The 19,813-nt window shown below is 56.2% G+C and overlaps 10 protein-coding genes across 10 annotated transcripts; 4 read left to right on the forward strand and 6 right to left on the reverse strand.

The window, feature by feature from the left end:
* Positions 1-39: 39 nt before the first annotated feature.
* Positions 40-750, reverse strand: C8A04DRAFT_26847 (uncharacterized protein; the record flags this gene model as incomplete). The annotated part of the gene is made up of 1 exon (XM_062780071.1): positions 40-750. The coding sequence occupies one exon, from the start codon at positions 748-750 to the stop codon at positions 40-42; it is 711 nt and encodes a 236-aa protein (XP_062638711.1).
* A 2,056-nt stretch (positions 751-2,806) lies between these two features.
* C8A04DRAFT_35836 (major facilitator superfamily domain-containing protein) lies at positions 2,807-4,325 on the forward strand (the record flags this gene model as incomplete). The annotated part of the gene is made up of 3 exons (XM_062783317.1): positions 2,807-2,881; positions 2,945-3,156; positions 3,233-4,325. 3 exons carry the CDS (start codon positions 2,807-2,809, stop codon positions 4,323-4,325), a joined length of 1,380 nt encoding a protein of 459 aa, XP_062638712.1.
* A 322-nt stretch (positions 4,326-4,647) lies between these two features.
* On the reverse strand, positions 4,648-5,898 carry C8A04DRAFT_35837 (uncharacterized protein; the record flags this gene model as incomplete). Its single annotated transcript, XM_062783318.1, has 2 exons — positions 4,648-5,760; positions 5,854-5,898. 2 exons carry the CDS (start codon positions 5,896-5,898, stop codon positions 4,648-4,650), a joined length of 1,158 nt encoding a protein of 385 aa, XP_062638713.1.
* A 526-nt stretch (positions 5,899-6,424) lies between these two features.
* Positions 6,425-8,098, forward strand: C8A04DRAFT_26850 (uncharacterized protein; the record flags this gene model as incomplete). Its single annotated transcript, XM_062780072.1, has 7 exons — positions 6,425-6,620; positions 6,677-6,729; positions 6,880-6,926; positions 7,002-7,305; positions 7,396-7,718; positions 7,781-7,802; positions 7,880-8,098. The coding sequence occupies 7 exons, from the start codon at positions 6,425-6,427 to the stop codon at positions 8,096-8,098; spliced, it is 1,164 nt and encodes a 387-aa protein (XP_062638714.1).
* Positions 8,099-8,653: 555 nt separating this feature from the next.
* On the reverse strand, positions 8,654-9,340 carry C8A04DRAFT_10741 (uncharacterized protein; the record flags this gene model as incomplete). Its single annotated transcript, XM_062776696.1, has 1 exon — positions 8,654-9,340. The coding sequence occupies one exon, from the start codon at positions 9,338-9,340 to the stop codon at positions 8,654-8,656; it is 687 nt and encodes a 228-aa protein (XP_062638715.1).
* A 568-nt stretch (positions 9,341-9,908) lies between these two features.
* C8A04DRAFT_10684 (uncharacterized protein) lies at positions 9,909-10,602 on the forward strand (the record flags this gene model as incomplete). The annotated part of the gene is made up of 4 exons (XM_062776678.1): positions 9,909-9,967; positions 10,028-10,118; positions 10,191-10,348; positions 10,440-10,602. The coding sequence occupies 4 exons, from the start codon at positions 9,909-9,911 to the stop codon at positions 10,600-10,602; spliced, it is 471 nt and encodes a 156-aa protein (XP_062638716.1).
* A 1,537-nt stretch (positions 10,603-12,139) lies between these two features.
* Positions 12,140-14,252, reverse strand: C8A04DRAFT_35840 (uncharacterized protein; the record flags this gene model as incomplete). The annotated part of the gene is made up of 3 exons (XM_062783319.1): positions 12,140-12,168; positions 12,261-13,971; positions 14,043-14,252. The coding sequence occupies 3 exons, from the start codon at positions 14,250-14,252 to the stop codon at positions 12,140-12,142; spliced, it is 1,950 nt and encodes a 649-aa protein (XP_062638717.1).
* Positions 14,253-15,065: 813 nt separating this feature from the next.
* Positions 15,066-15,345, reverse strand: C8A04DRAFT_26854 (uncharacterized protein; the record flags this gene model as incomplete). The annotated part of the gene is made up of 2 exons (XM_062780073.1): positions 15,066-15,224; positions 15,295-15,345. The coding sequence occupies 2 exons, from the start codon at positions 15,343-15,345 to the stop codon at positions 15,066-15,068; spliced, it is 210 nt and encodes a 69-aa protein (XP_062638718.1).
* A 466-nt stretch (positions 15,346-15,811) lies between these two features.
* Positions 15,812-18,785, forward strand: C8A04DRAFT_35841 (uncharacterized protein; the record flags this gene model as incomplete). Its single annotated transcript, XM_062783320.1, has 2 exons — positions 15,812-15,868; positions 15,996-18,785. 2 exons carry the CDS (start codon positions 15,812-15,814, stop codon positions 18,783-18,785), a joined length of 2,847 nt encoding a protein of 948 aa, XP_062638719.1.
* A 405-nt stretch (positions 18,786-19,190) lies between these two features.
* Positions 19,191-19,495, reverse strand: C8A04DRAFT_26856 (uncharacterized protein; the record flags this gene model as incomplete). Its single annotated transcript, XM_062780074.1, has 2 exons — positions 19,191-19,415; positions 19,475-19,495. The coding sequence occupies 2 exons, from the start codon at positions 19,493-19,495 to the stop codon at positions 19,191-19,193; spliced, it is 246 nt and encodes an 81-aa protein (XP_062638720.1).
* Positions 19,496-19,813: the final 318 nt, after the last annotated feature.

Here is a 19,813-nt window from a genome sequence, read left to right on the forward strand (position 1 = left end):
TAAGTTTCCCTCCTCTCAGATGTTGCTGGAGGCAGGCCCTTAAAGAAGCACAGCAACAACAGCAGCAACAGCCGCCATCATCCCACCAGCCCTCTGCACACCAGCACCACCCGTAGCAATAGGCGGAGCCCCGGTGTTGGTCTGGCTCGGCGGCACAAAGGTGGTGCCCACCGACGTGGTCAGGGTCGGCACGGTGGTTGCCGGCGGCGGTGGCGGGGGAGGAGGAGGAGGAGGAGGAGGTGCCGCGGTGGTGGTGGCCTCGGTGGTCGACGGAGGAGGAGGCGGGGGAGGGGGAGGCGGGGGAGGAGGAGGAAGCGAGGGGGCTTGGCTGGTGGTGGTTTCCGGAGGAGGAGCCTCAGTGGTAGTCTCCGGGGGCGGGGGAGGAGCCTCGGTGGTGGTTTCCGGGGGAGGCGGAGGTGCCTCGGTAGATGTCGGCGGAGGAGGAGGAGGAGTCTCAGTGATCGGGCACACGGTGGTGCTGATAGCGATGGTGACGGTGACGATCACGGTGCTGTGGGGGGGGCACTCGGTCACGGTGGGATGGCAGCTGGTGACGGTTTGCGTGCTGGTGGTGTAGACCGTGCTGGTCGTCCACTGGGTGGTGTCTGAGGGCTCGGAATCCTCTGAGCTGGTCGGGGCCAAGGAGGGGGTAGGGAGGTCGACGGTGGGCGAGCCGAGGGAGAAGGGAGGCTGGTCATGGGCGGCCACGCGGGCGGCTAGGGCGCCGAGGGCTAGGGCGGCGGTCTTCATGATGGTGAGTTTGTTTCACCGTGTGTAGCGAGAGACTGGTCAAACGAGTGAACTGTGCCTGGGAAGTGGGAGAGAGAGGAAGCACACGGGAAGGAAACCAGACAACGAGACGCTTTATAACTTGGTTGCTTGGGACCAGCCACTTACTTGGCCTTGAAGTCGACCCGTCATATCCATTGTCAAGCCAACGGTATGTACCTTACCGACTTCCTAGGCTGGAGACTTGCATATACTAACTGCACTACGTTCGAGACCGCCGTGACCACGAACCAGCCACCGGGACTTTGTCCCTGGCCCTGCATCTCCGACCAAGAAACTGGGCGCCACGATGCTAGTGGACCTGACCAAAAGCAAGTGTGTGGCCGGCTAAACCGAGGAGGAAGTTGATTGCTCACGATCCGGCTCGATATTGGGCGGAGAACTCCGGACCGACACCCACAAACAAACGGGAATGTATGACACCAGAATTAACGTTACCAGAACCAAACTCTCGCAGCGCCGGCGGGCCCAGTAGGCCCACACTGACCGAGGACGAGGCCGCCTTGTTTTTTCGTATCCGAGAATCCCATGAACCTCGATCGGCTTCAACAGGTTTTACACTACTGTTTAGTCAAGCTTTGCAACCGAACGTTACCCGGCCCCTCGGCGTGGCGATACCTGGCCAGCACTGCAGGCCCTCCAATGCGACCTTTATTCACGCATCGAGATCTCTTCCAAGTCGTCACGTCGTTCAAGCCGTTAGAGTGTGAGAGATCGTCGCCGTTGCATCCGCTAGCCAGCTGGCATCTGGTATCGACTCCAGTTTTCCCAACTCCAGCCAGTCTTGAGTTGGGAGGCTGAAGGACGTTGGCTTGAGTTGGCTCGAGTTGGTTTCCTGCAGGTGTCCAGGCACACGGCAGCTGAACGATCGGGAGTGCTGGATCCCCCATTCGCCCACCAAAGTCTGTTACGTCACAGCGCGGTGCTTAAACGGCGCTAGTTCGGTATGGACCTGCGGGCCATGCTTGTTTATCACGATCGTGAAGAACTGCCGTTGAATCAAGCTTCATTACGTGTTGCGTGTCTTGCGTGTGTCTTGTGTGTCTTGTGTGCGGACGTGCATGCACCTGTACATTAGAGTTGTGTATTTCGTCCGGCGTGGGGAGAAAATGTTGGGGTCGTGGTCAGATAGATAGATGTACGGGTTGAGCGTGCCCCTCAAGCTGCCCCTCTTAAGGCCTGATTATCGCGATCGTTTTGTGGGGAAGCGGCTGGACCATGAGTTGAACCGATTTGAGGCCGCGGGGACTCCAAAGACCGGGTCGGCGTCATTCCTGTTTTTACCGGACCGTCGAGCCGGCTCAATTCCTCAATGGGTTGCTCAACAAGAACAAGCTGGGCTTGCCCGTGGGGAAAAGGTGTATAATCCCTCCATCGATACGAAGCACTTACATATGAGTTGGAAAAAGAGCCAACTTCGACAGTTATTACGCGCCTGGGAACGGTGAGTGAGGACGAAGAGTGAGAATGTCCGAATTAAGGAGCGCGGAAAGATGTCAAGAGGCCGAAAGCTTCCAGCAATTCCGAACCTTCTCCTTGTTACTAGGGTTAGGGTTTGAGAGTTGCGAATGTGGCTGGGCTCAACTGACAAACATCTGTGGCTGATATGTGGCTGACACGAGCTGGATCTCTCGGAAAGCACCGCCCGGCTCGCCGCGTATCCGTCCTGGTTCGCCCTGCGTCAGGCTGACGGGTAGTGGGGCAAATACGCCAGAAGGCCCGCTGGACCTGCAGCGGCAGCGGGAGCGGAAGCCATCGTAGCCGCGAGCTCCGTTGTTGACAGCTTGACGCTTGCGACGCTGCGACGCTGGGGGCGATCCGTCCATTGCAAAGCCACTGACTTACGACTGTTTCAAAAGCCTCCTGTTTCGTATTGTGCTGGTCATAGTACATTAACTTGGTGCTTCGTGTTTTGCTGTCCTTTGTTTTGTTTCGTCCTTGACCAAATTCTGGGAGCTTCAAGCTTGCCGTAGTACATCCCGAATTGTGGTCATCAGAGTCGGCACCACACTGCAACATGTCACCACCGGTCGAACCCAGCACCCGCAAAAGGGTGTTGCGGGTAATCTTTGTTTCTCTTTTGCTGGATCTCGTAGGCCAATTCCCTCCTTCTCAGGTTACGAATTAATGCATTGGGTTCTAACAAAGCTTACAGATCTCCTTCACATTCATCCTCCCCCTTTTCCCGAAGCTGCTCGAGTTCTACCGCAATGTCGAAGCTCCGCTCGATGCCGGCGCGCCGCCTTCCAAAACGCTGCTCTCCAATGTGCTCGGGTACCTCAATGCGTACAAGGCTGCCTTTGCGCGCCCGATCGACTCGCGATATGATATTGTGCTGCTAGGCGGGGCTCTGGGGAGTCTATTCTCGTAGGTGTTGTCGACGTTGCGCATCCAATGCCAGAGGTTCAAGCGCAGACTACTAACACTTATATGTGTGTGCTAGCCTCCTCCAAGCCATTGCATCTCCCATCATCGGCCGACTCTCCGACAAATACGGCCGACGCACCGCCCTACTCGCCAGCATGGCCGGCAACATCCTCTCCGTCCTCCTCTGGGTGGTAGCAGTCGATTTCCGAACCTTTCTCGCCTCGCGCGTCGTCGGCGGCCTGTCCGAAGGCAACGTACAGCTTGCCACGGCGATCGCAACCGACATCTCCGACGCCAACAGCCGCGGTTCGACCATGGCGCTCATCGGCGCATGCTTCTCCATCGCTTTCACCTTTGGCCCCGCCCTCGGCGCTTGGCTCAGCACCATCGCTACCGTCGCTGCCAACCCGTTCGCTACCGCCGCTGGTGTCTCGCTGTTCCTGATCGTTACCGAGACTGTCTACCTGTATTTCAGCCTGCCCGAAACACTCCCTTCCATGGCCAACAAGCCCGATGCCGATGCTGGCAAGGACAAAACCCCGCGCCAACCCCAAACACCCCTCCAACGAACCAACTCCCACCTCCTCCTCAACCTAGTCCACCTAACCTTCCTCCTCTTCTTCTCCGGCATGGAATTCTCCCTCCCCTTCATGACCTACGACCTCTTCTCCTACTCCTCCTCCCACAACGGCCGACTCCTCGGCTACATCGGCCTCGTCGCCTCCCTCCTCCAAGGCGGCGTCACCCGTCGCCTGCCACCCTTACTATCCGTCCGCATCGGCGTCATCTCCTGCCTCGTCTCCTTCGCTTTGCTCGCGCGCATCTCGTCTGTCTCAGGTTTGTATCTAGCCGCTACTGGCCTGGCCACGACGTCGGCGACGGTGGTGACGGGGTTGAATGCGCTGAGCAGTTTTGAGGCGAGGGAGGATGAGCGTGGGGGGAAGTTGGGGATGTTGAGGAGTTGGGGGCAACTGGGGCGTGGGTTGGGACCGGTGTTGTTTACGAGTGTGTATTGGTGGGCCGGGAGGGAGATGGCTTATGCGGTGGGTGCGGTGGGGATTGCGGGGGTTGCGACTTTGGTGCTGTTTGGGTTGAAGTCGCCGCCGGGGTCGGGAGGGCTGAAGAAGAAGGTTGGGTCGGGACCGGTGAAGGACAAGAAGGAGCTCTGATAGGGAGAGAGGGAGGGAGAGTGTGTGGGCGTGTATGTAGGTTTAAGGTTGGCGTTGAAAATTGTATAGATTGGATTGGGTGTACTGTACATATTTGCTAGGTTTGAGATGTTTTATGTTGCTCTATGGACATAGTTTTCTTGAGACATTTCCGAGGAACCCATCAACCCTCACACTAACACGAACAAAACAACGCTCAGACGGAGTATATCTGCATATGAGATCAAAATAGAGTGCCCAGTTAGGAGGAGAGGTCATGCGCACGCATGTTAGACAGGTATCGAGTAAAAATTACGCCCCTTCATTCTCACCATTAATCTACCTAGAGAGCAACATCCTGAAAGGACGAACCGTCCCCGGGCGACTTACTCCCCTTCCCATCCTCAACCGCTGGCTTGCTCCCCGTGTCCTCCTCAGCCTCGTCTTCAACCGTTGGCTTCGGCCGCGATACAAGCTGCTTCTCATCTCGCTCGTCCGCTAGCATTTTCTGCTCGTCTTGCCCACCAGTTCTCGCCTTTTGCTCCTCCCGATCCTCCTTCCCCCCTTCTTGACCTGCTTCTTCATCATCCTCACTTGCTGAGTCCGACTCCTCACCGTCGTCGCCTTCCTCTTTTTGCCCTGCTGTGGTTTCCGGCCTGGCCGCCTCATTCTGCGGTGGACTTGGCTGGGGAGGCGACGCTGCCTGCGCAGCTGTACCCGTCGTCCCCGCCGTGCCGGGTCGTTCATCAAATGGGGGCCCGACGCGAACAGCATCAAGGTAGAACTTGGTGACGCCTAGGATGCGGCCATTACGCTCGCACGCCTCGACCCACTCCGGCCGCACAATCGGGATATTCAGTTCATTAGCCTTCTCCCACAGCAAGCCGCGGCCCTCAGTCGTCACAAAGTGAGTCGTATCAATGCGCACGCCATCCACAATCTTAGCCCCAATACGCTCAACAGCCGCGGCGAGCCCTTCGCGCACCGGCGCGGGAAGCAGGCCCGTCGTGATGGTGATACCGCTGAGGTCCGTCATCTTGTGGGTGCGCACCGTCACGCGCTGGCTGGCCGACGTGCCAGCTGTCGTGCGGAGGACGAGGTGGAAGCTGTACTCGGTGTCGACGGCGAGGCCGCTGATTTTGGTGGTGTGCATGGCCAGCGGCTTGGGGATGTTGCCGGCCTTTTGGCCGTTGCGGTAGAGTGCCAGGCTGAGGAGGTCGGCTGTGGCTAGCTGGATGGGATCCCATTCGAGTACCACGCTGGTCTGGGTCGCGTTTCGGCAGCGGAGCACGGGGGTGGCAGGTTCGGCGGCGCCGAAGGAGGAGAGAATGGAGTCTTGGAGCTCGCGGAATGAGCGCTCGGCTGCGCTTTCGGAGTCCTTGTTGCGCGCGACATTGATGTCGACGATGGAGCCGGATGCGATGTCGGGAGGGAGGAGGATGGAGGGGAATTCGATCTGATGGGGTTAACGGCGTGAGAAATAGAACCTTAATTAACGGAGTCGACCGGTAGTTGCACATACCAAGCGCTTGTCGGGGGTGAGCAGCACTGTGACGCCGGCGTCGACCTTGCCGACCGTGAGCGAGACCAGCATCGCGGCGGAAGTGGAAGGTGTTTGGTGGGCAACGGAGTTGGGAGCAATCACAATTGGCTACCTCGATTTGGGCGTGAAAGAGCTCGAAACCATGGACCGTCCGTGATGTATTAACAAAGTGTTGTGAGTTTGGTATCTGGTGGTTGTCGAGCTGGTGTCTCGAAGCTGGAAACTTCGAGTCCCTGGCCAGGGGGCACCTGCATCCATTCATGCATCCCTGCGTCAGACGTCTTGGCAAGTAACGCGCAACCAGACCCACTTCTTTTGGTGGCCGAGCACTGCTTCCCAGGCGAGCTTGTGAGCCAAGGCTAGCAGCAACGCAAGCTACAGGTACCCGCCGCGGGGAGCTTCCAGCACCCGCAACCCCACCATCGGACGAGAAATACAGCGTATCTGAGGTCCCGGCCAACTACAATCAGTACAAAAAGCCCTCTCTCGACTGCGTTCATCTCGTTCCCGTTGTTACATCAGTTTTTTATCTAAATTGAGGTGCTTGTAGTTACCTAAGTTCATCAAAGCCTTCGCGATGCTATCACAAATCCAGACCGAGACGCCACCTGAGGATCTGGCTGCTCTGGCTGAGACTCATTACTTTGCCGCCAACCCACCTCCAAAAGACCTAGAGAAGCATGTTGCGCTTGCTCGTGACTTCATCAACTTCCACTCGGCTGCAAAAAGGCGACTTGTGTTAGTTACGTCAGGGGGGACAACGGTGCCGCTTGGTATGAATTAATTCTGGATTTGGCGTTGCGGGTTTCGGTCGCTAACATTGGCGTAGAGAAGCAGACTGTCCGTTTCATTGACAACTTCTCTGCTGGAACCCGCGGGGCTGTAAGTGTCATTGGCCTCTCATACCTGCCTACCCGTCCTCAAGACTGAGCAGCAGGAATGCTTTGTTCCACTTTAAGAGTTTCGGCTCTACTTTCTTATAGCTTGGTGTTCTTACAGCACAGATACTGACAGATTTGATTTCTTCCTCAGACAAGTGCCGAATACTTTTTGGAGGCCGGCTACGCCGTCATCTTCTTGTCAGTAATGTCCCCAAGCTCTAACTGAGGTGAACTGGCCCCTCATAAGTCGGCCCTGACTAACGCATGGAACAGGCACCGCCAATTCTCACTCCTTCCCTTCTCCCGCCACTACAGCCATGCAACCGACTGTTTTCTCGACTTTCTCCGGGAGGGTCCCGATGGGAGCGTTGTGGCCCGCGACGAGGATGCGGCTAGGATGCTGCATGTCTTGAGGAAATACCGCAACGCCCGGGATCGCAACACACTGCTGGTACTGCCTTTCGTCAGTATTTCTGACTACTTGCATGAGCTGCGCAGCGTTGCGCAACTAATGCAACCCCTGGGTCCGAGTGGGCTGCTGTACTTGGCTGCTGCTGTCAGCGACTTCTTCGTACCGGTAAGAACTCCTCCAGTAATAGAACCCCTAGAACACGAAGAGGAGGAAAAGATGGGAGGGGAAACAGAATTTACTGACTTGAGTGACTAGCCGGAGCGTATGTCTGAGCACAAAATCCAAAGCACTGATGTTGCCGAAGCTTTCAAGAAGTCCAAGAACGCTCGCGCGCAAAAGACGACGGAAGATGAAGAAACATTTGACAACTTCGACTCCTCGCCGGCGGTGCCGAGGAGCAAGAGCCTGGTCATCGACCTGGACCCCGTACCTAAGTTCTTGAAGAATCTGGTGGAAGGATGGTCACCCCAGGGCATGATCGTGTCCTTCAAGCTCGAGACAGATCCTGAGATTCTGGTGCACAAGGCAAAGTACTCGCTCGACCGTTACCAGCATCATCTCGTGATCGGCAACTTGCTGTAGGTCCACCGTTCCCCAACCAGCCGCTAACACGCCGAGACTAACAACACATCACCTCCAGGGCGACACGCAAGTGGGAAGTTGTACGTTCATTATCCCTCCCCTCCCACGCTGCTCGGTGTCTACCTGGGTTTGGGGCAGACGTAGCTAACAGGCCCAGGTTTTTGTCTCTCCGTTGTCTCCGGATCGCTGGATTCGTATTCCGAACCCGGCCGAAAGCCACGCCTCTACGGCCGCCGTGGAGAAGGATGAGCCGGTCGATCCCAAAAGCCTCCCGGACGGTGAACCGGACACAGAAATTGAGAGCCTGATAATCCCAGCCGTCCAAGAGTTGCACACCAAGTATATCCAGACGGTGGAGGCGAAGAATAAGGCGTAGACTGGACAAGCGTGTGGGTTTGAGGTGTGCCATGGACATTGTGTAGCGATATCTGATCATTCCTGTTTTTGTCGTGCCGTTAGGATTGACGTGTGGACGTATCGGTAAACCGTGAAGCCCCTATTCCACCCCAATGCCCAATGTGCGTAATTCCGGGCTCGGAGGTCGCCATTACATGCTATTGCAAGAGAAGGGGTGTTGAAAGACCGGACATCGCAAAGCAAGTTTGGTCCACGAACAACCCCCAAGCTCCAGTAGCATGATACCAGGCCGTCTCCCGTCCCTTCTGTAGGTTCTTGTCTTCTAACCAGTATCAGAGACAAAGCCCCCTTGTTTTTAACTTTCGTAGCACAAAGCTAAGCCCTGAAGACCCATTTCATGGCCCTTGGTGACTGGAGTGCCTATGATTGGGGGGCCAAACAACGGAGAGATTGAACTCTCTTCGGAGGGGATTGCCAGCTTGCGCGCCAAAAGGCTTCAAACGTGCCTATTCCCCCGCGGTACTAGCCCCGGCGGGAAATAGCCAAGATCAAAATGTTAATGACCCTTGCCGTATCAAGCAGCCGATTCGGATTCGGACGGCGTCAAAGATTCATCTTCCGGATGCTGAAAGACACGAAGCCCCGGAACCCCCTTCCTAAACACAGAGAGCAAAAGCTCGACCAGTGTCTCAAACTTCATGTTCACCGCCGCCTTGGGCTCAAGCACGAGGACGCGCATCGTGCCATAGAGCAAGTTCCCCGTCCCATCCAAGCGATAGCCAGTCGAGTCGTAACCAGCGGCGTTGAGCGCTTTCAGGGTAGCCGTCTTGACTATCCGCTCGCTGGTCACTCGCACGACGGCTTTGCTGCCATCTGTCACCGAGGCGGCTTGGGCGTAGACCCAGAGGGAGCGAGCCCGTTTTTTTTCGGCGTATTCGTCGAGGAGCATTTGAGTGAGCGCGTGTTCGCAAGGGCCGAGGTATTTGATGTGATAGAAGGAGAAGACGTGAGCTGATGTGAAGGTTACGCGGACGGGGCATTTTAGGGGGTGACCGGGAACGGTGCGGAGGCCGAAGGGCAGGAAGACCTTGTGTTGTTTTCGGAACTTGATGACTTTGTCGCAGACCATGAAATGAGGTTGATTCCCGGTTAGTCCAACTTCTGCGCCCGCGCGGGCGGGCAGTTGAAGGTTTGTTAAATGCGCCGGGAGATTGTCTGCTAGCTGTGGCGGTCTCAGTCGTCGTAATGTACTGCGAAACATTGTGTTTTCCGTGAGGCTCCTTGCACGGCTTTGCTCGGGGGTTATGTTATTGCGTGTATGCGTTCTTCATCTTGTAAATGCTTAGTGTTGTTAAAGAACAAACAAATATTCGTAAAAAAGAGCAAGTCAAAAAGTCAAATTTACTGTAATTCACTAATACAGCCCCATCGTATTTTACGCTGCACACTGTCGGTAGGGAGGGCACGGGCCCTCTGTTGCTGACCCAGTGACCCGCCCGCTACGAAGGACTACGGCGGGATAAACGGACGACTGTGTAACCTAATGCAGCGCCCCGCGTTCGTTCGTTCTTTTCAGCGCTGTTTCGTCCCACTCGCCACACCAAAAAAAGGCGAAACCCAACAGCCCTGCTCCCTGCGCCCCACGAAGAGTCATCCCTATAAAACCCCCACTGCGCCTTGCCCCTCTCCCGGCCTGTTTCTCATTTCTCATCGGCATCGCTCGGCGCCAACACCGACCATAACAGTCTCGTGAGAAATTTCTCACGTTTGATTTCCGGAAAACCTCGATTTTCGCTCACAGATTTTTCGCCTGAGCGCGCTCCGTCAATATGCCGAAGAACAAGGGAAAGGGCGGCAAGAACCGTCGTAGGGGAAAGAACGAGAACGAGTGAGTTACTCCCTTGTCGGGTCTTTACTGTTTCATCATTGCTAACACTCGGGAACACAGTAATGAGAAGCGCGAACTCACATTCAAGGAGGACGGGCAAGAATATGCCCAGGTCCTGAAGATGCTTGGGAACGGCAGACTCGAGGCCCTGGTACGATTACTCCAACCCCGACTTTCTGGTGTCGCAAATGGGAAGTAATACGAAATGCTAACATCTCTGCAGTGTTTCGACGGTGTCAAGCGCCTCGGCCTGATTCGCGGCAAGCTCCGGAAGAAGATCTGGATCAACAACGGCGACATCATTCTCGTTTCGCTGCGCGAGTACCAAGACGAGAAGGGCGATGTGATCCTCAAATACTCTGCCGACGAGGCTCGTTCTCTGTACGCCCCCTTCTTTTCCTCTCTCCCTTGTTTACCCGCTTCACTTCGCACACATGACTTTGCCCCGCTCAGCCCACTAACACCCCCTCAGCAAGGCATACGGCGAACTCCCCGACAACGCCAAGATCAACGAGACAGACACCTTCGGCCCCAACGAAGACGGCGACTGCGGTTTCGAATTCGACGAGGACCGCGACAGCGAGAGCGAAGGCGAGGGTGCCGGCGGCAAGGAGGTCGTCATCGACGATATTTAAACCTCGAACAAAAAAGAAATCATCCACAAAAAGCAGTCCGCCCTACCACGCATATCGTTCAATATTTTCCCCTGCCCGCGGGGCGGGAAACCACCCTTTCTGGCCTCGGTTTCTTTTACTTGCAGCAAAAGATGTTGAGGACACGGAAAGCCAAAAAAACTGTCTTCTCTCTCAAAACCTTTTGGTCGCCCTTCCCGGCAACCGAAATGTGTTCCCCGACAGTTGGTGGGTATCCCGATCCGCGGGCTTTACGGGAGTAGGGGTACTGGGGCTGGAAGGGGTGAGCTCGGTCGTGATGGGAGAGACGTCACCACTGGGTTTGCCCTCTTGTTGTTGTTGTCGTTTTTTTTGTCCTTGATTGACTACTGTTGTTGATTGTTGATGTTTTTGTTGATGGAGTTGGGCTTAGCCTAGTTCTTTGCGGTAATAGATTGATTGCATTCAGACTTGTTTTCTGGTCTCGGCTTCTTACTCGGGGTAATACACGGCTGATATCGATGCGAATTGTGATGATACAGTGCTGATGTGAATTGCGGCCTTGCTCCAACGTTCACAGGGATTCAAACTTGAACTGCAGTGGATTCTAGCTTCTATATGGGTATCGGGGTAAATCTGGATTTACTGTCATGTTGAAGAAGCCGGTGTGTGATGTTCACACGAATCGACTAGAGTTCTGGGCAAGTTTGGGGCTGATAAGTTTGCAAACGAACCCGACCCGGAGACTCTAATGGGGCCGTCTGAGTATTTGGAAAGCCTAGGCGTATTGCCTTTGCCCGGTATAACCAAGAAAACTGTTAGTACTCAATGGCTTGTTGTCGCCGATTTCTTGAGCCCGAGTCCGGCCGACGCAAGAAGGGTCCATGGGTATACCTGGTTTAACATCTTCACAATGAAGGTCCTCCGGTTTCTTAGTCTCCTTTTACACATCATACTCATGATCGACTTCTCTCACTCTGTTTATCTAGCTCCTATACACAAGAATGATACCGCCCTAGCCAAGTCCCCCGCCCAAGTTGCTCGAGTAAGAACCCTACAGTAACAGCCCTGAGCACGACATAGTTGCTAGTGAACGATGAAGTTTTCCAGGCCCAGTGGTTTCAACACCCAACCAAGCTCACCGGGGTAACATCCCTAACTCCTTGAAGAATCATACACCGTGCTCGGCATCCCCAAATTCTTAATTCCCCATCTCATCGCACCAAACACATCCAATCTCCTGGGACCGGAACAACTGAGTTTTTCAAAAGTGCTCGCCCATGTAACCGATGCAACCTATGTTGATGTAATTCCATTCTGTCTGTTCCCTGTCTCACGCATCACTCACGGCCTCCATGAGGCTCTGTCTGTCTCCTGTCTCCTGTTTCGTTCCCCCTTCGCTTTCTCGGATTTGGCCTCCCTCTCTCTTTCTCTATCTCTCTCTTTCTATCACCAGGTATCCATCCCAGCCAGACGCAATCCCATAATACCATAAAGCGTCTTATACCCAACCCTTAAACCTCTAACCCCATACCCTGTCCTGCATATCCCTTCTTCCCACTCACCAATCGTCATCATCATCCTCATCATCTACATCCCCGTTAGCACCATTCTCTCTTCCTTCTATCAAACCAACCGGAACAACACCAGAAAAAAGGGACCAGTAAAAGAAATAAACTTACCACTCCGACTAACTTTCTCCTTCCTCTTCTGTAGCGCAGCAGCTAACGCATCCGCCATCCCCCCTCCACCAGCCCCCGGCGCAACCCCAGCAGGAGGCAACCCACTCCCATGCGGACCCGTATCCCCCCCACCACCGGCACCACCAACCTGCGCACCACTGCGATCCCGAATCTGTGACCGATCGACCTTTTTGAGCGCCGCGATCCCGCCCGCGCCGCGGATACCTTCGAGCATGGCATTCCGGCTTTGGTCGCCTGCCGGGACGGCTGCTGCGGAGGAATAACCGGAGTCGCGGTTTGGTGGGGGAGGAGGGGGAGGCGGGGGTGGGATACCGCCAGAGGGGGGAGGAGGTGGAGGAGGAGGGGGCGGAGGTGCGCCGCCCATTCCTGGACCCGGAGGAGGAGGAGGAGCTGGAGGAGGGGGAGGGCCGCCTGACATGGGAGGTGGAGGAGGCGGTGGGGGTGCCGGGGGGGCACCGGAGGTAGGGAGAGGTGGTGCGGGAGGTGGTGCGGGGGGGGGGGGGGGGGGGGGGGGGGGGGGGGGGGAGGAGGGTAACGGTGGAGGGGCTGGAGGTGGGGGGACTGGGCTCCTGGCTGGGAGTGAAGGGGGCGGACGGGAGCTTGGAGGCGGCAGCGGAGGTGCGCTGGGAGCGGGCGGTGCCTTGGGGGGTAAGGGAGGAGGAGCTGAATAGGCTGGCTCTCGGGAAGGCGGTGGGGGTGGAACTGGGCCGCGACTTGGAGGAGGCGGCGGGACGTTCCGTGGGCCGGCAAAGGGGGGCGGGACGGCGTGTCGGTGTGACGGGTCGGCGTTTTCCATGGGCGTCTTGGGCGGTCGTGGTGGAGGCGGCGGCCCCGGCGCAGGGGCAGCCGGCACCGCGCGATGCGGCTCTATGCGGGCGAACTTCCCGGCGTCTGCTATAGGAGGAGGCACGGCAAACCTCCGAGCCGGAGCTGGAGGCGGAGGCGATTCGGCCTGTGCCGGCTCTGGCTCAATCTTCCCGGACCGCCTAGGCGCGGGTGGTGGTGGAGGGGCGGCTCCTCTTCTCGGGGCCGGAGGCGGTGGCGGCGGCGGCGCTGCGTGGGAGGCTGCTGGGGGTGGAGGGGGCGGAGGAGGCGCTCTCAGGTTACCGGCAGCGCCATTGGGAGGAGGAGGAGGAGGCGGAGGAGAGGATGCCGGCTGCTGGGCCTGGGCGGCTTGTTCCTGCTTAAGAAAGTCGACGATAAAGTCCTGGTTGTCGCGAATAAAGTCGTCGGTGAGGCCTTTGGACCTGAGATCCTCGCCAAAGTGCTCTCGCCACAGAGGATCGAAGGCGTCGAGCTTCTCGAACCTCGGGGGCGCAGGGAGCTCGTGGTAGCCGTTGACGCTCCCGGAGCGGTGGTCTCTCGGCGGGGCGGGGACGCGCGAAGGCGAGTCGGGCGGGGTCGGCGCCGAGGAGTGACGATGTCCGCCGAAGATGCTACCAAAGAGCCCGTGCGACTTGTGGTGGCTCGTCGGCGCGGCGCCCCCAAATGGCGTCTTCAGAGTCGCCTTGCTCGCGTTCTTTTCCCGGTCGTTCATCTTCTTGAGAAACTGCTTCGCCTCCTTCTCGTCGACAAAGGACAGCCCAGCCAGGCATTCTTCCAGCTCAAAGGTATGAAAGAAGACGCGGTCCTGGTTGTAGTTCCAGTTCTCAAATATCTCCTGGTCCCAGATCACTCCCCGATTCCCGGGCTACCGACGTGGTCAATATCAGTCGTTTTAAACACCCCGCCAGTGACCTCAAACCGGGACGTCAAACCTACCGAAATATCCACCATCTTGACCCAGTACGTATTCCCAACGAGATCGTTCGCCAGCACCACGGCGCCCTGCAAGCCCGTGTAGGCCCATTTTGACCGGTTCGGGTGGGCTACGTAGAGCCTAGCGACGGCGACGGCGTGGATCTTGTTGGTTTGCTTGGGCACGAAGCGCTTGACGGTCTCGCGGTCGTCGTCGTTGAGTATGGACGGCATGGCGAAAGAAGATAACGACGGCCGGCGTTCGGGTTATACGCCCCTCCGGTTTTGAGGGGCTTCACCGATTGTTGTCGAGGAAGAGTCGCGGGATAAATTGATAAATTGGGAAGATGGCCCCAAGAGATCGTCGGAATTGGAATCGCGGGGAAAAGAATATTGTGGTGGCGTGAGCAAGTAACTCGTTAGCAAGTCACTGCGCGGCAGCGTTCGTCAGCGACAGATAGGCAGCGCTAATTGTACCCGCCAAGCTGCAGTGGGAAGTCGGGTTGCATTCAACTTCTACTTGGACTTCCTCCGACGTCGTTGTGCTGTCGAGAAGAAAGAAGCCGGCAGCTGACGATTCGCACGGAATAAGGCCCGCGCGGGATATTTCGTCGGTGCGCGGCTGGAGAGCGTAAAAACAATCAGAAAAGGGCGAACAGCCGTAACGGCAACTTTGAAAAGAGACGAGAATCGAGGCGTATCGTATCGCAAACGGCCAAGTCCGGGAGAAGCTTCCTTGACTCAGGCGAGCATCATGGGCGCCACACGATTCAGGGGACCGACAGGGCTGGTGGGGATTTGCCAAGCCGCGAGCTCTGCCCAGCCACAGTGTGTGGAAGTGGGGGTTCCGTTCGTTTCCAAGGTTCCACAGCGTATTCCGTATTTCGTATCAGGTAACTTTTGACCTTGACCTCACACAACCAACCCACACAAGAGACATGGAACACCTCCTTAAATTGAACTAATATTTCGTTTTATTTCTCAGATAGAAAATCTATGGGCAGCTGTGATATGCTTCGACCACCTAGATCTTGACCCGCAATCCCACTATTTATTCAGCTCCTCCGCCTTCGCCCGGCGCTCCTCCTTTGTCCCCTCTTGCTGTACATTAAAGTCTTTGGGAACGGCCGGACCGGGGTTCGCAGAGTGCGCTTGCATGGCCGACTTGAGGCTCTCGGCCGCTTTGCTGATTGGGTTGTTGCCGGTCTTTAAATGTTAGTCGTGTGTGCTAAGTGGTATTCAACTAGGGCCAATATTCTAAAACAGATAGACTTACCGGCTGGTTGGTTCCCTTCTCGGGCTGCTGGGTGATCTTGGAAGCGTCCATGTTTGCAGGGGGTTCTGATCTTGAAGTGGGTCAGGTGTTTTTGAGGTTCGATGTTTGTCTTGAATGGGTAGCGTTGGTGCTTTACTGTGGTAGTAGGTGGGTAGGTCAAGAAGTGTACAAAGTAAGAAGAAGAAGTACAAAGTTAACAGCTTTCACGCCTTTTAAAACTCGTTACTCGCTTTGTGAGGTTTGGATGGCGCATGATGATGACGTCGGCTGCCCCGGTCCGCGCGGCCCTGGTCAGTCAAAGTCTTGGCAATACCGCCAACCAGGCAGCTCACGGCGTACAGTACCGTTTCCGTACGCCCACACCAACACATACTCACCGAATCAACGACCCAGGCTTCACGCCACAGGCTCACCCATCGCTTCCCGTCCGCTGCGCCTTGGTTGTTTGGTCACTGCTCCCAGACATAGAGACGGAGGATGTCCACGTTGAAGGCATACGTCAAGCAACGCGCCCCGTATGTCGGCTGCTGAGATCCCACAGCCCGTGCAGCCCGTGAAGCTCTCGCTGCCTCTGGTACGTACATTACACATCGTGGAGTGAAGAAAGACAAGAACGAAATATATTCATTTTTCAGGAAATTATCATTTGAAACTATCACGTTTTCTCATCCCCGCTGCTTACTCATACTCACCACCCCCAGATCTACCAGCAAAAGCTCTTCGAAGAGCTGCGCAACGAAGATGAGCTCGTGGTCCTCGCGCGGGGCCTCGGCCTCATGCGGCTCATCACCAATCTGCTGCACTCGTACGACGCCGCGGGCAACAACCTGATCGTCATCGTCGGCGCCGGCGACCGGGAGAACGCCTGGATCGGCGAAGCCCTGGCCGAACACGCCGCCATCAGCATGTCCCCACGCGCAAGGGGTCTCACCGTCGTCAACACCGATTTCACTAGCGTAGCGACCCGCGAGAAGATGTACGCGGCGGGGGGGATTTTTAGTATTACCTCCCGGATTTTGGTGGTTGATGTCCTGACTGATCTCCTCCGCCCGGAAACTATTACTGGGATGGTCGTGCTGCACGCTGATCGGGTGACTGCCACGTCGCTCGAGGCCTTTATCCTCCGGGTCTACCGGCAGAAGAACAAGGCCGGGTTTCTCAAGGCCTTCTCCGACAACCCGGATCCGTTCACCACCGGCTTCTCGCCGCTGACCAACATGATGAAGAACCTGTTCCTCCGGAAGGCGTCGCTATGGCCGCGGTTTCATGTCCACGTTGCGCAGGCGCTCGAGGGGAAGAAAAAGGCCGAGGTGATCGAGCTCGAGGTCCCCATGACCGATGCCATGCGAGAGATCCAGCATGCCGTGATGGAGTGTGTGGAGATCAACATTCAGGAACTGAAGAAGGCCAACACGGGGTTGGAAATGGACGACTGGAACCTCGATAGCGCCTTGCTGAAGAACTTTGATGTGATTGTTCGCCGCCAGCTCGATCCCAACTGGCACCGGGTGAGCTGGAAAACCAAGCAGATCGTGGGCGACCTAACCGTTCTAAGAGAAATGCTCCAGTCGGTGCTGGCTCTCGACGCAGTCTCCTTCTTGCAACAGCTCGACACCATCCACATGGCTCACTCCCCCCCTCCCGGATCGACGAGACAAACCCAGTCGCCCTGGTTGTTTCTCGACGCCGCGCAGACCATCTTCGAAACCGCAAGGAGGCGGGTGTACTCGAGCAATCAAAAAGCCGGACCAAACACCACCAACATCGACGCTCTGCGGCCGGTGCTCGAGGAACAGCCGAAATGGGCCGTCTTGGCCGAGGTGCTGGAAGAGATCGACCGGGACCTCTACTTCGAGCCCCCCGCTCGCGACGACTCCAACGGGACCATCCTAATCATGTGCTCCGACACCGACACCTGCCGGCAGCTCCGGGACTATCTGCAGACGATGCACGTCCGGCCCAAAACGGAACACAAAGTCGAGGAGTTCCATGACCCGGACGCGGACAAGCCGTCCGCTGAGTTCATGATGCGTAGACGGTTGCGGGGTTATCTGAAGTGGAAGCGGGAATTTGCCCAGGTCAATAACAGCTTGTTCTCGGAGAACCACAAAGCCATCACGGGTGCCGTCGATCCCCGGTTGAGGGGGTCCAAGAACCGACCCCCTCCCAATAAAAGACGCCGGATGCGAGGTGGAGGGTTGGTTGGGACCGCCCCGGGCCGCCTTGACAATGGGAGCATTGCGCAGCACTTTGAGAAGCCCGGGGAGGTCGCCGAGCTCATGGCCGAGATCCAAATCACCGAAGAAGAAAGCAAACAAAAAGAAGACATCGTCGCCGACCCTTTGGACGACATGGACGACTACTACCAACTGTACGAGATGCAAGACCTCGTCGTCATCCATGCCTACAACGGCGATGTAGACGAGCACGTCCTAGAGGAGATCAAGCCCAAGTACATCATCATGTACGAGCCCGACGCCGCCTTCATCCGCCGCGTCGAAGTCTACCGCTCATCCCACAACGACCGCAACGTCCGCGTCTATTTTCTATACTACGGCGGCTCCGTCGAAGAACAGCGCTACCTCTCCTCCGTCCGCCGCGAAAAAGACGCCTTCACAAAACTCATCAAAGAACGCGCCAGCATGTCCCTCACCCTGACCACCACCGACACCCCCGGCGGCGCCGACGACCCCCAAGAAGCCTTCCTCCGCACGGTCAACACCCGCATAGCCGGCGGCGGCCGTCTCGCCGCGACCGCCCGACCCCCGCGCGTAGTCGTGGACGTCCGCGAGTTCCGCTCCTCCCTCCCTTCCCTCCTCCACGGCCGCTCCACCATCATCGTCCCCTGCATGTTAACCGTCGGCGACTACATTCTCACCCCGCACATCTGCGTCGAGCGCAAAAGCATCAGCGACCTGATCAGTTCGTTCAAAGACGGCCGGTTATTTGCGCAGTGCGAGGCGATGTTCCAGCATTATCGTGATCCGATGTTGTTGATTGAGTTTGATCAGAATAAGAGTTTTACGTTGGAGCCGTTTGCGGATTTGTCGGGGAGTATGTCGAGTATTAGTTTGGCGAATGCGGGCGCGCAGGGGAATGATTTGCAGAGTAAGATTGTGTTGTTGACGTTGGCGTTTCCGAGGTTGAGGATTATTTGGTCGTCGTCGCCGTATGAGACGGCGGAGATTTTTGCGAGGATTAAGGACAAGGAGCCGGAGCCGGATCCGATTGCTGCTGTAAGGGCTGGTCTAGACAATAGTGAGGATGGGCAAGGGGGGGTGAATGGGCAGATGTTTAATCCCGTGCCGCAGGAGATGTTGGGGACGGTGCCCGGGGTGACGCAGAAGAACTTGAAGAATTTGGTGCTGGAGGTGGAGAGCATTAGGGAAGTTGCGAATATGACGGTGGAGGAGCTGAATCCGATTGTTGGGAGAGAGGCGGCGGGGAAGATTTGCGGGTTCTTTAAGAAGGATTTGTTAGATGACGACTAGGGGTCGGTATAATTACTTGTTCCCAGAGAGAGAGGTAGTTCCATGAGAATCCAGCCAGCTGCGTGATCAAAACAGTCACTCAATATTTCACTCAAGATGATGACCCGTTCTTGGTAATTAAATCCATAGTTTATGCTGCAAAATCTGCTCAAAACAGAAAATGGCTAAACAAATAAACAGACAGGTAACCAAACGCTCCGCCTCATGATCATACAGTCTCCCTCACGTGTGCGTCGTTACTCGTTACCAATGCTTCGTACCGGGTATTGGGTATCTCATAGCTCGCTCGCGCGTCTATTCATCCACAAAACAAGACAAGTCGAAGAAGAAAGCCGCAACCGTTTATCCTCCTCCATTACCACCCCCTCTTCCCCTTCCCCTCTTCCCCTCTAGAAACCAGAACCCTTAAATAGCACTAGTCCGTCCGACATGTCTCCTCCTCCCAAAACCCCTTCCACTCCTGCTCGTACCCCGGTGCCGACGGTGTCCGCCACAGGTGTTACACGTCAAACACCCAACAATGGTGTCGAGGAATGTGACAATGCCGCTGACGATGGCCATGATGATGCCGCCGATGCCGTTGATGATGGCCATGATTGTGCGGCCGATTGTGCGGATGCAGGATTGGATCTATCCAGTGTTAGATATTTATTACATTATTTTGGTAGGGAGGGGGGAGGAGTGCTTACGCAGGATACGACGGCGCCCATTTTGAGTGATGTGGTGGGGTTTGTTTTTGGGTGGGTTGGTTGTGTTGATAGGTGATTTGATAGAGGTTGGTCAAGTTGGCTCTGTTTCTAATTGATGGTGTTTCTCGTGTTTGAGTAAATGATGAATGTGGTCCGGTTATGCGAATATAAATTTACAAAGATCGAGACCTAAGGACAAGATATATACATTTTCAACATCTCTCAACACTCGTGTTGCTGGTACGACATTGTGCAGATGTCATTAAGTAATGACGTCACGACATCATGAATTCTGCTATTCCCAAATTCTTCGAGATTTTCTTCCTGCACAAGCCGCAG

Source organism: Dichotomopilus funicola, assembly GCF_033296635.1.
Source record: "Dichotomopilus funicola strain CBS 141.50 unplaced genomic scaffold C8A04scaffold_16, whole genome shotgun sequence".
Taxonomy (NCBI): Eukaryota; Fungi; Ascomycota; class Sordariomycetes; order Sordariales; family Chaetomiaceae; genus Dichotomopilus; species Dichotomopilus funicola.